Source organism: Periplaneta americana, chromosome 13 (genome assembly GCF_040183065.1).
Source record: "Periplaneta americana isolate PAMFEO1 chromosome 13, P.americana_PAMFEO1_priV1, whole genome shotgun sequence".
NCBI classification, from domain to species: Eukaryota; Metazoa; Arthropoda; class Insecta; order Blattodea; family Blattidae; genus Periplaneta; species Periplaneta americana.
This window is the reverse complement of record NC_091129.1, coordinates 85677620-85692364: the sequence shown is the minus strand read 5'-3', so window position 1 is coordinate 85692364 and position 14745 is coordinate 85677620. Positions and strand designations below refer to the sequence as shown.

The 14745-nt window shown below is 35.1% G+C and overlaps 1 protein-coding gene across 1 annotated transcript in view; it reads right to left on the bottom strand.

The window, feature by feature from the left end:
* Positions 1 to 14745, bottom strand: part of LOC138711640 (uncharacterized) — a 146618-nt gene that overhangs the window by 18723 nt on the left and 113150 nt on the right. The window contains exons 26-27 of the mRNA XM_069842771.1: positions 11953 to 12167; positions 749 to 964 (exon numbers count right to left, since the gene is read on the bottom strand). Coding sequence (XP_069698872.1) covers positions 749 to 964; positions 11953 to 12167 — 431 coding nt within the window. The remainder of the gene's footprint in view (positions 1 to 748; positions 965 to 11952; positions 12168 to 14745) is intronic.

Below are 14745 nucleotides of genomic sequence, written 5' to 3'. Positions count from 1 at the left end.
ACTCTCTCATAGGTGTGTAGTTCCTGCTACTGGCATAAACTTTGGACAAGAAGGCACGGACACTTGTACCTCTGGCGATCAGAAGACATAATTACGTGACTTCACTTTGACAAAAGTCATCACATTTCGTCAATGATCAGAAATGACAAGAATGGAAAATTTGGACATCTACTGATCGATCGTGGTAGTTCTGTCTCATGACAAGCAAGCTAACATGGCCTAAATCGTTGGTCTTTCTTGTTTGTGGAATACTGAAAATTTATGTAGGACACTTCATTTCAGACTGAAAAGTATCTTGTAGCTCGTATATTCAAAGCAGCGAAGTTAGGCTCACAACTTCTACAGTTCTAGAACTGGATATTTCGTAGCACTGATTGTGATACCTATTTACAAACCTGTAGTGTAAATATGTATAATTACGTCATGGCAAAATACATTTTCTTATTGACCTTTACAGGATTCAATTCTTCTTTTATTATATATTAAGGACGTTTTACAGCCCCTGAGTTCGCCGTTTGAAAATATTCTGATACTTCGTCCAAACACATCCTTATATTTTTTCTTGTTTAGTTTTTGGAAACATCTTACACATGTGATACAAAAATGAAGTACTGCACTTGATGTGCTCATAAAAACAAATTCCCTCTTTCTTTCATATCAGGCATAAAGTAAGTAAATGAATTCTTAATTAAAGTGACATGGTTATAATATTCATGTTACATAAGAGTTACATCAAAATTTTGTATACCTGGACATGAGAGAAACAGCCACTGGTGCTGTACTCATCGTTTTACCGCCATGCAGATACTCCTTGGGGGTGTCTTCTTTCTTACCCCATATCCCAAAATATATTCCTATTAACGTCGATAACCCCAGCATCAGGATGAAGAAGATGAAGTCCAGCCAGCCAAACATAAGCATTTTTTCGTCCCCAGTGTCACCGAGGGTCGAGTTATAATCCATCCTGTCAAAAGTAATGGAAGTAATGGGACAAAATATTTTAAGTAGTAGCATTACAATTTTTGAGTCGGTACAGCTCTCAATGGGGGAAAAATATAAAATATAATAATAGTTGAGGAAGGTTTTTTAAAAGCCAAGAATTACATTTTTGTGAAAATTGACATTGCTATATTTTCCTATTTTTCGACAGCTGCAATATTTTCTTTCTTTACAAATGAAAAATGTCTTGCAGATACTGTATTCAACATTTACGGTAAATAGTGAAAAAAAACAACTTTCAATCGTGGACGAAAGGATTTAAATATGTCAAAATTATAGTTCAGGTAGATATCGGTTTTTGAAAAAAACGTTCCTCAGTTACAAACTTAAGGTACATGTATTGTGTAGCATTGATGCACAAACTTTTATAGGACTAAAAAAAAAAACAAAAAAAAACTTTATTTCATTTGTATGGGACAGCCGGTAGTTAGCGTTAGGGCGTAACACTGCAAAGCCAAAAAGTCGCCGGTTCAATATCCGATGGGCAGAGGCAGGTATTTATGGAGATTAATTTTATCATTTTTTTTTTAATATTGGTGTCGGCTGAGATTGTTGGAGATTTTTTTGTACTCTTGGCGGAGATTAAGGGAAATTTTGGAAAATAAATTATTATTTTGGAATTGGAGTATTAACTCAGTATGAATATTACTTTCCAAATAACTAATATTAAAGGTTCGTTGGATTCTGGTAAAAGTGCTCTATGGCTAACAGGCAATATTTGTTGGATTGAGACTTTATTTAACACACATTCATTAAAAACGAAAACTTGAATTCTCCGTCTTTTGAGTTCAGTAACGTAATCAGAACACCTGGAATACCATGTAATGTAGGCTACTTGGATATATAACAAATTCAAGTGAAAAAAAAATTCGAAAGAAAAACTCAGAATATGAAATTCGCTATAAAAGGACGTAATAGTAATAATTCGTGAACGTATTCATACTTCGCTATTAGAACTCTATTTTGCGATTTGTCGCGATTGTTTTATCCGCATATTATTATTCAGAATCACTTAATTCGTAAATATTAGCAAATAGACTTATCTATTATATATCTTTTATGTCGTGATTTTCGCGATCTCCATAAATATCCAGGTCTAGTTATAATTTATACAGATTTCTCTACAACTGAAGGAATGCTGATAACTAGTGATCATTTTGTAGTTGACTGAAATATATAATCTGGTAGTAGTGAAAGCGATAATAATGATGAGAATATGCGTGTGTGCAATAAAAATTAATTTATATTTTAACTCACAAGTAAACCTCTCCAGTTCGCCTGTGCGTTTCCAGAATGAAACATATACTGACACGGTAGAGTTTTATTAATATACCTTTTAGCTGTTAATGGTCATGGGAAATAGAGGTACAAATTCGAAGTGTGAATTTCAAAGACATCAATATAGATGAACATATTTATTGATTTATCAGTCTCAATGGACAAAAATGCGGTAGTGGGCAAAGTGCAAGCCACCAGCATTCATAAAGTCATCAAAACAGAACTTTGCAGTACACCATGAGCATCTGCTATAGAATGAACCTCCACAAATGTCGCAAAAGATAACTCCTGGTACGTGAAAAGCGTACTGCTCGGGTACTTCAAATCATTCAATGATATCATTAATGTATCCTGATTTATAAAATGTAGCCTATATCTAATCATGTCTTCGAATAGAGGTGACTGAAATTGATTGTAGAGAAATGAATGCAGAGTGACAATGGTTTTGAATGAAAATGGTCGTCCTTCATTGCATAATACGATATGCTGGGTGTTCAGTTCAAATTGTGTCATGGCTCGCTGTATGCCGTCATGTGGCTAGCCGATGAGCCTAGAGAATCCAATCTTCCTACACTTCCGCAGAGGCGTATCACCTATGAGCGAGAGAAGTTGCCTAGCAAGTACGGCGTTCATTCTGAAGAGTACGTACCGATACGTACGGTAACGCCAGTAGTGGCAGGAATGTGAACTGTTTGGAAACACGTACTATCGGGATATGGGGAGAGGGTTAAGACGATTACTTAGGTATTTGTTGACATTAATTTCGACGGTCAACATGGACACGGAGCATTTGATTTGTGTTGTGGAATGTTGCCGTACGCAAGAGATTATAACAAATACCCTCCGTACGACTTGCCAGCGCAAAACACAGTTCGAAAGAGGTTATGGTAGCACACAGACCGTACAGACCGCCATTTGTTGCTGCGACGTTCAAGTTATACCGTACACGTTCTCAAGTTCAGATTGAACGCCTTGAATAATAGGCAACTTCTCTGACATATATGGTGAAACTCGTTTCAAATCGGTGACTCAACAACAGTGACGTCATGACACACTTTGAAATGAACACCCAGTAGTCCTCCAATATGTTCCGTATTGTCTGAAAAATAATACATTCAACGGTTGAATCATATCGGGAGTTCCTTTTGGAATTTGTCGGAACTCTACTGACATCTCAGCGGAGCTGTTGTTGTTCACACTTTTTCATGTACTAATGCATCAGCATCTGGTAAAATGGGATTACAACAGCTGCGGAAATAGTAGCTTAATTGCTATTGTCCAAATACAGGTAGCAGGAATTTACTTGTGGTGGGATAGCTGGACAACGTTTTCAATGAACTAGTGCTAACAACAACAGTTCCGGCTCAAGAGGCAACTAGGCGAGGAGATAATGGGGTAGGGTGGCCAGTTCCTTTCCCCCTCCAATGCATAAATTACCTATTAGCTTCAGAAACATATTCTTATTTAAATTCATTTTGAAATACATGTAATAAAGGCAACTGTTGAGGAACAGCATCACATTTTTGTAATAGACAAGTTTTGTGAAACTTTTTATACGCCCTTTTCAGACAACAACGCTATTTGTAATGAATATGCTTAACAAACTTGTAAACCTCTACAAAACTGCTTAATTGAAGGACATAATAATTTTACATCTTTTAAATTATATCACAGTTTCTTAAATCATATCTCCCCTTTGCATTTATTGTACTTCAATAATTGCAAACTTTTATGGAAATAAAGAATTCATAACTTAAACATGTATAAATACAAATATGTTTTTTCCTTTTACTTTTATTTCTTCTTTTCTTTGTTATCATGCGTCATCAGACGTGTCTTCTGCTGCTGTTGACGCTTTTCAAACACTGTATCATACCATATTTTTACTTCATCCAAGAATTGATAGAGGGTTCTTACCTCCTTTTCCTTGGAGAGGTTAATAGGTAGTGGTTTCATTTGTGGAGGATTCAAACTCTTCATCTCTAGCAATTCCACTGGAGTCTTCCAGTTGTTCAAGTGAATGAAAAATGATGAGTACGAGTATTTGGTACGATGCTGAAGCTGAAACTACGCCAGATTGACTATATAGAAGCTGTTGGTATTTATGTATCAGAAAATACGCCAGATTGACTATTTAGAAGGTGTTGGTATTTATGCATCAGGAAGGTCATTCCTTTGCAGACAAGAAGCAAGAAAAGAATATTTTTTAATTTTAGCACCCATATTCTAGAATAATCTAAAAATGGATTGTTGATCATCTTCAGACCTGTTGTGATGACAAGTTTTAATACAACACTTTCTTATCGAAACAAATGATTTTCCTGCTATTTGAGTTCCTTCAGAAGTCGTCACCATTGTTTTTATTAGTTTTCCGTTCTTCTGTTTTCCACTTGTTTTTGTTCAGAGCTTTCTTTTCTCCTTTGTTGTCAGACATGGTTTACGTGTAGCACAAGAGAGACACTCGTGAACAATCTGCTTGGACTGACTCACTGAACGAAATGAGGTTCCCCACTGACGCACGCGCAGCAATATGACAAAACACGTATACCCTTTCGCGTGTAATGAACCTAGAGATATAACACTTTACCATAGTCCCATCGGTCTTATTTCCGGCAGCCAACCACATTGCAGGACGGCTATATTTAAACCTGTGCGTCTTCTCATTCGCTGCTGATGACGTTATGCACTTCCTGTAGCTCTATAAATAGGCCCACTTAATATAATCGCCCGCTATTTTTCTTCTTCAGTTGGCGTTCGCAGAAAGCACCCGAGGACATTATTTTCCGCTCAATTATTTGCTCAATTACAGTGCGTTTGATTTATAATCATAGGAACTACAACATGATAATGTTTAACGGTACGGAAAATAGATTCCTCGTCTGGTAGCTCGGCAACAAAAGAACAAATATGGCCAACGATACTATCTACCTAGACTTTATAGAGCCTTCACTTCCTAAGGCGTAAGTAAATAGGAGGAGTCACGCCGGAAATAACATCGACGCGAATATACAATGTACTACAGACACTCTACTTTCAAATTCAGCAATAATTGGAAGAGGGACTTTGGGCCTATAGCGATAAGCGACCATATTAGGGCCATCTCCTCAATTAATCAATTATCGCGTGCATATGAGAAGCTCGATACTTACACTATTTCTTGGCTGAAATATTTGTACTTTGGCGCATGGAAAATTACGACGGTTATCTCAAAGTGGAAGATTGCGTTTGAATATTGAGATTTATTTTAAATTATCATTATTCCTGATAAAATAATTAAGCCAAATATTCTAGGAGTGATGATAATCTGTTAATTGTATCTTGTAATACGAGTTCATTACCAGGAGGTGGACATAACCTAATTCAAGGTATGACGTCTTGTGGCAAACAGCTGTTAATCCGCCATACAATTTTATGACGTCACATAACTTTTCATTAGTACTACACAACTGTAGTACATTATTTTGTGGAAGAGAGAGTTACAATTCGATAATATTCAAGAACTTTTACTAATAACTAATAATGCATTAGACCATAATTTTTTGGAATAAGAACCTGGAATCAAATCCGAGTTTATTGAATATTAGGCACGAGATCTGAGTACCTAGTAGCACAAAGACAGTGACTACATTGAGACAGAGAAAATTTGTAGTTTGTAAAGGCCATAGACAGACTACATTCTGGATACTATTTTTTCCAGACTAGAGATTCTGAAAACTGGCTTTTGAGTCAAAATTGAAGGTATATTTGTAGAATATAACGTACATTTTCGATTTTCAATAATACGAAAATGAAATATCACTCAATTGAAGGTCACTCTTTGACTCATCTCTAAATTTATCCTTCCCGTTCTTATGTATTACCAAGGTAAAGGCTGGTTCACAATAAACCCGGAACGGAAACGACAACGAGAACAATAATGTAAATATTGATAAAATAAATGTATTTAAATGTGAGAATCTACAATTTGCTATTGTGAATGCACACATTTAATTACTTCTGTTCCTGTTCTCGTTGTCGTTTCCGTTCCCGGTTTATTGTGAACCAGCCTTAACTGATCTAGTGTAAGATTTATTGTAGCAATTTTATTGCCTTCTTTAATACCTGTATCAGTTATGAAATATATAATATCTCTAAAAGGTATTTACCTGAAATAAACTCGATGTAAACTTTAGATATTCTATTGCCAGACAGTACGTTTAGTGATCAACCATAGTGGGGTATAAGCGTGAGTGAACTGGTGACTAAATTATAATTAAATTCTCGACCATGTAATGCTACTTAATATTTGCATTTTTCTTTTTTTATTTCCTTACACGTAATTTGAATGCACGTGCAGTATCTATGTCAGTGTTGGTCTTCGTATTACAAACGTCTTCACAATCACAGTTGATGATATACAACTCATAACGTTATATATTACATACCTGACGTCTCATATACTTTCAGATAAAAGTTCTGTATTCAGGATATGTGTTGCTTTATTTTTTCTACATGCAATTGAAATAGTTACATAAGACGGCACTTACACAACTTTTGATCTTGATTGCGAAATCTTATGCAATACTAGTTCTTATATCCAATGAAGAAAAAATTAACGAATACTTAAATAAAACGCTGCTCGATGAAATAGTGTGGCTGGATTAGTCAGTAGAGGTGAGGTGTCTTCTATAAAAAAATTAAAATAATCCGACGTTTATATTATAAAGTCATCACTAAATTATAGTCTCCGCCTTGACTCTGAAGGCAGCTTATACGCTTCACATCCAAACGAACCGTGGATCCATTCTCGGCATGGCAACGCAAAAGATTTACCTTTCACCCATGGAACTGGGTGTTTTTCCCTTGCCATGTGCTGTACCCTGTTGTGTCAGCAGTGGTCTTCTGTTGTGCTGACCACATAACCAAAGAGACCAGCGATTTGAAACACAAGGTTTTGTCAATAGATAACATATTGGATTGTAAGTCCGTAATAAAAGAATTAAACCTGACGAGGAAAAAGGATCAACATAGTGAATAAACATTAAAAAAATTAACTCTTAATTTCTTTAAATATACTCAGATTAAGTTAAAAATAAATATTTTCCAACTAAATTACAATAATTTTATTGACAAGTGCGTCAGTTTCCTCCAATAGAAATCTATTAGACATTTTTATATAGAAATAGAGTTTCCTAAGTTAACATCTAATAAAGTTTTGGGATTAAAATTAAAATTGAATAAAATATTTTGCTTAATGGTAAATCTAGATGAAAATTTGTTATTTTTTTTTTATAATTCTTAATTTTTATGATTACAAATTGTTTATGGTGCAAAGAAGCTCTAGAAAAATGTTCATGCAATTATGCTCCTCCATTTGCATGTTCCGACGGCCATTTTAAAGAGCATATGCATATGTTTATATTCATTCAAAATTTTAAACTCATTGTTGTCCGGTTCTATTTTAGGCACATTTTTCTTTGTTAAATATACTATTCCTCCTACAAAATTTGTACCATATGAATTTTTTTTTTTTTTTTTTTTTTTTTTTTTTTGTGAAACGTCTTTAATGGCTGTGTAACAAAAGGTACAATTAGGATTTTCTTTAAGTGTACATTGTTGTAAGTTTTTTTTTTTTTATTTTTTGTAGTTTTTAATTTTTTATCTGTTTTTAGTGTTAACAATGTAAAATATATTTATCTTTAAAAAGTGTTAACATTTTAGGAATAATAGCGATTTCTCAATAATTCACACAATCTAATATCAAATTAAGTGATATATGATATACACATTTATAAGGAGTACAGTAACTATACTAAATATCACACTTCTAACTTTATTTGTTTATAAAATTGAAATTTCCCGTCGGCGTACCTTTAAATTCTATACCGGTTGATTCACGAAAAGCGTTAAAAATTGAACAGGAAATATACAATGCTCTACTGAACATTTTGAGGTACGAAGCCAGATTAAGGAATTGAAGGCTGTTTCGCTATAAGTATCTGGCTCGGCATTGTAGACTAAAAGACCATCTCATAGGGCCATGTCTACAACCTGCCCGTCTGAATGGCCACATTGTACTCGTGTACTTCCTGTCCGTGTAAAGTATTTTGCCTGAGTTGTTGGAGGACGTACCCTTTGCTGTCCACGTGAGAATGTGGCTGCAGCATGAGGAAGCATCGCCTCACTTTAGTGTACGCATTCGCAACCATCTGGATGATACATTTTTCCTGGTCGCTCGATTGGTAGAGTAGGACCTATTCTGTACCCTGTAATGTCACCCGACATGTATCCACTCGATTATTTCTAAATTTCTATTTGAATGTAATAATAGGAGAATAAAATTTTGCCCTACCAATTTGCACTGTGCAGTTCTAAAAAGTTTATTAAAAGACATAGCATCGTGCAGTCTTAATATTGTGAGATTCATCTCCTCCTCAGTCTGAATCGCTGCAAGACTCAACGCACAACACAATAACCAAGAAATAGTATGCGTTATTAACACTTATCATGTAAATATGGATGAAGTCCGTACGGCCTAATCAGTTAAATCCAGTCTCCTCACCTCCAAGCTGAGATCCCTTGGGATCTTTTAAGATAGAAAGAGAGAGTGGTGCGCGGAAAGCAACGGAAAACTACCGCAATTACCTTTCCCCGAGAAAAAAAAAAGAAATTAGGCCATGAGGAAGACAGAAAATAGGAAGGATTAGAGAATGCTAGATTTCCAGTGACAGACCTGCCATTTGGCAGAACACTAGATATGTATCATGTGTTTCGAAAATATGCCTGTTTTGATTCACTAATATCAATAACAAGTGATCGTGATATGTTGGTTACTATATTCCAATTAATAAGATTTGTATCCTCTATCTATTGTGTTATAATTGAAAGGCGTTAAAATAAATAAACGAACGAATGAATGCGTAAATAAGTAAATAAAGATATATATATATATATATATATATATATATATATAAGTGAAACCTCCTTAAATATTCTTTCTCTGAAATGTCAGTCGCTTGATTTTAGTTATATTCAATTTATTTTAAATCAAAATACATTTAAAATTAGAAATACGGTATCACAGGATATAATTATTACAGATAAGGATCCGAAAAGACTGTCATTTATTACTATTATTATTCAACGTGTAGGCTCCATTTATGATATGACACAGAAATGACTACCTACTGTTTAGACATATCGAATACAAATTTATAGGACAATGAACAAATTAACACTATATGTGTTACGGAAGTTTTTGTAGACATACTGTTTGTGCAATTTAATTAGCCTACCACAAAACTTTTTAGACACTTTTGTAAAACCCGTTATATCTGATTTGAGCATATCATATCCTCAGTGGTTGAATTTGAACCCAGAAACCTCTGATCTAAAAACAAACAACGTAACATTACAACACAAAACACGACACTTCATTCGTAAATAATTTATATACCGTATCTTTACTTGTTGCTCACACCTTGATGACAGATAAACAAATTACCTTGTCACAAAACAGCAGAAAATGTATTAAACATACACATACATAGACATTCTCATTTGTCACTTTGAAGTGCTTAGGTATAAACACATTCGTTTCATTTTGACATCATCAAACCGTTGACAATATGAAATAATCCGCAATTGAACTTCTAGGAAAGAAAGGCAAAAAACTATAAGCGAATTGCACAAAATGGAATATGTGTGAACTTACACTTTACAACCTTATATGAACGCCATTCTGTGCATGCCATACAAAAACGTATACGTTTGAAGCACAAATTAGCAGGGTTCTTATATTAAATAAAAATTATTCATTTTGTTTACAAAATAAATACACCTAAATTTACTTACTTACTTACTTACTTACTTACTTACTTACTTACTTACTTACTTACAAATTGCTTTTAAGGAAACGGAGATTCATTACCGCCCTCACATAAGCCCGCTATTGGTCCCTATTCTTAGGCTACAAAGATTAATCCAGACTCTAGCTTCATATCCTGTGTATCTTCCTCAAATTCATGTTAATATTATTCTCCCATCTACATCTCTGCCTCTACAAAGATATTTTTCTCTCAGATCTTCCAACTAACACTCTATATGCTTTTAGGGCTTGTTTGTTGTTTAGTCAACTGTTCGAACACAGGCCTGAACCTCGCAAGTTATACCAAGAAGGCACCACTTGTGAGGCAACTAGGCCAGGAGATAATGGAGTAGGATGGCCAGTTCCTTTCCTCCTCCATTGCATACATTCCCGTCTAGCTACGTATTTCACTAGTCAGACTTCAGCTGCATACAGATAATTGTCCTTTCTTTGACACATATCGTCAAGTGAGATGTACTGCCTATTAATAGACGTCAGTATTTAATATTCCAAATGTTAGGTGAAGAATACAAGGCGTGCAGTTCTGCATTGTATTACTTTCTCCATTCTCCTGTAACTTCCTCCCTGCTAGCCCTAAACTAACTTATAATTAGAGTTCTGGGTTTGGTTACTGAATTCAAGTTAGGTGTACACCGATCATACTAGCTTCGTACGGAGAGCAAGTTGCAAGTCAACAGTTCACGCTGTAGTGAACCAAGCAATCTTCTCGCATACACCGGTACTGTGTATCTACATCTGTTTATTCGTGTACCTGTGTGTGTAAGTCGGTGAACAACATGATTACCACTTGGATTTAATAACAATAATAACGAAGTATATATTTAAAGGCAGCTTATATTCAATAAAAGATATTTTCTACTAGGGACAGGTGGAACTAAAAAAATCAGGAACCAGCGGTTTTATTTTCAGGAGCCACCACATATTTCGTCCATACATGCGAACTAAGATAAAGATACATTTACTGAAATATATTAAAGAATATTAACAATAATTTACTATTAATACATTATTTTCGCACATTAGTCAACAATAATTAGTTTTTGAGTTCGATTAAGGAGCGAGAATGGTGAAATTTTGGTCATTTTTAGCCAAAAATCTTAATTTGTTCGTCTTTTTTTTTTTTTAGTGAACGAGTTTCAGTGTTCTGCGGCGTTTCGAAGCATAAAAATTATTTCATTGAAAGCATAAAAATTATGCCGTGTTTAAATGACTGTGTCCTTGAATTTGAATTCCAAGCATACTATGCAAGCTGTTCCCTCACACTTTCTTTTTCAGAACATTTCGTCATGTCATGTATAAATTCGATTACAATTTTGTTTGCTAGAAACATACAATTTTTACTGTATGTTCTATATTGTATGGTTAACGAACACAATAATAGCATTTTTAATAAACTGAGAAGAGAATCATACATTACACTTACATTACTTAGAAGAGATACATTTTGAAAATATGCGAATTTTTTATTTCTAATTTTAATAACTAATCGAAAATCATCCGTGAGATCGTAATGAAGCCTACATGCAAGAATACTAATAACAATGTGATGAAGTGTACAAAATATGAAGCCTCTACCTTAATAAAGATAGGAAATAGAAATTTCACACTTAACACCATTATGGGAAATATGTCGTTTCTTGATAAACATGAGTACATCATAAGATTCTAGGTTTTCCTTTACGAAAATGAGTCAAAAAGGAAAATTACTATTTTTCCGTATTTTTATATGAACGAATTTGAAGTGGAGACCAGTATCATTGGAGTGCATCTTAACATGTTGCTGTAATTGTAATTATGTTTGTTTTCGCCTGTGGTATTGTCCCCAGCAGGGAGAGCGGTCTGTGATTGATAGTGCGCCCGGTTGGAGGCGCACACGTTTGCTGATAGGCTGACAACCTGTATGACAAGCCGAATTATCGCTTCCAGGAAACACAGCCAACCTGTCAATGCCAGGGTGGAGGTCATGGCCTTCAGATAGTCGCAAAATTGCGACATCAGCTATGTTTGTCTGTATGTCTGCTGCCTGCAACATCAATTCACAGCGTCTGTTCATAGTCATATGTAGAATTGAAAAATTCCATAACAATATTTTGTGCTGCATTTCTTTACTTGGTTATTCAAAGGTCTTTCAACGCCCGAGATGAGGATTCAAATATTGGTGAGAAAAAATTTCGATTATGCGTAAGTTACAGGTTGTTCTGTACGATTGTTAAACTTCGACTCTCACTTTGGATAGGAACAGAGGTTAAGGGTGCTAGAGAATAAGGTGCTTAGGAAAATATTGGAAGCTAAGGTGAAGTTACAGGAGAATGAAGAAAGTTACGCAACGCAGAACTGCACGTATTGTATTCTTCTCCGAACATAATTAGGAATATTAAATCTAGACTTTTGAGATGGGCAGGGCATGTAGGACGTACGGATGAATCCAGAAATGCATAGTGTTAGTTGGAGGATATGAGGGAAAAAGACCTTTTTGTGAGGCCAAGACGTAGATGGGAGGATAGTATTAAAATGGATTTTAGTGAAGTGGGATGATGGTTGGGATTGAATTAATCTTACTCAGGATAGGGATCGATGACGGACTTATGTGAGGCCGGCAATAAACCTCCGGGTTCCTTGAAATACATGTGTAAGTAAGTGTGTAAGGTAGAAGAATACAATATCAGTAGCCTATAGATTTTGTCATCGTACTTTCAAATCTCACCATAATTTCCGGTACAATAATTAATTAACGAGAATTCGACAGTCGACAGCTACGACATAAACACGATTATTCTGATTATTCTGTTAGAATTCTTCAGTTGATGGCTACGTATGACTGAATCAATTTCTATTGAGTGGGATCATTTGAAAGCTACGACTGGATGGTACTTGTATTGCAAGAAATTTTCGGTTGAAGATCTGGTTGGATCACGACCCTGTTATTGAAGTTCTTCTGTTTACAGCTGTCTATTCACAGTTCTGATGTGGAAATCGACAGTTGATAACAATGGCTAGATCATAATTCTGAATATACATAATCGTACGGGAAACTTTTCAGCGTAAATGAAACTCTCAAGAATAAATATTTAACCGGTATTAAAACAATTCATTCCAGCTGTATATCCCGGTTCTATTGTGGGACGTCGTCAGCTGGTAGTTGTATCATCAGTTGATAGTTATGGCTATATCACTGTTGTACTTTGTGAGGTTGTTATTTGATGGCTGCAATCATTTCACTGTTGTATTGTGGGAGATCGTCGGTTGATGCTGTGATCAATTCACTGTTGTATTGGGAAATCGCCAGTAAATGGCTTTGATTAGATCACAGCTTTATTGTGGGAGGTATTGTGTTGTATTGTATTTGCATTTTATATTTACATTCTATTGTATTCATACATCGCTTCAAAGCTAGAATATGAAAAGTAAAAAAAAAAAAAAAAAAAAAAAATTAATAGTACTATAATAAATAATCCGTGGCGCTACACCCCATGAAGGGCCTAGACCGACCAGCCGGCTGCTGGCCTCACGCCCACATGCCGAAGCAGAGGTGGACGATCATCCAACCAGAATGGAGATATCGTGTGGTTAGCACGATGATCCCCCCAGCCGTTATAGCTGGTATTTGCAACCGGATTTCGCTACCTATCGTAGCTCCCCAAGTGCATCACGATGCTGGGTGGGCACCGGTCCCATACACTGGCTGAAATTTCATGAGAAAAATAGTACTATAAAGTCTTAACAAATAGTCACAGTCTAGTTGAAATATATACAGAAGAGTTTTACTGATATTAGTATTGATACTTAATACAAGACAGTAGTATTCATGCAGCGCTATTGAGTGGAGTCTCGAAAAAGACATTGTGTATAAATAATTAATCCAGTACCCCTGTTATCCTGCGCCATACAATAACAGCGAGTATAAAAGGTATCATCCCTGTGAGTTTGCTTGCCTGAATGTGGTGTGAGATAGTATGCCGTTGTGATGTCCGTTAGTCTGTAGGACTGCCATTAACTATTAATTAAACATGTGACATGATAATATATTATGCTGCATACACTTCTACTTCAAAATGTTGTAAAATAAATTCCATTGAAAACCCTAGAATTTTATCGAACAATCTGTATACACTTTTATACATGTCACCAGTTGTATATTTGTGCATTTCTAACAAAAATTATTTATATTTCCATTCATTTTGTTTTTGATAAATACGTGTATTCTATTTCCACTTAATTACTTCTTAATTCAGAATACCATCAAAGTCTGAAAATTGAACCCGCAGAGTCATTCTGTTAGTTTCTTAGTCTGTTCAGTGAAATAGGTCTCCTCTTGAAAGTTTTCATACTCAAAGACGCTTATAAAATCATACCTTTTGTCCCCTGACTTTGAAACTAAAAAAAAAGGATATTATTCAATCTCTTAAAGAAGTTTTTAAAGTCTTGATATTCAAGTGCTTATGAAGTTATGGATTGTGGTTTTTTTCCCTCTGTGGATGTCAGTGAAATAAATTAAGTTACTCTCTGTGGCAAATATGTTTGCACAGCCTTACTCCGCATCTTGATTCTTCATACTTCCGTCCAGACGAAGATAGAGAAGTTGAGTTTGTAAATTGAGAGAA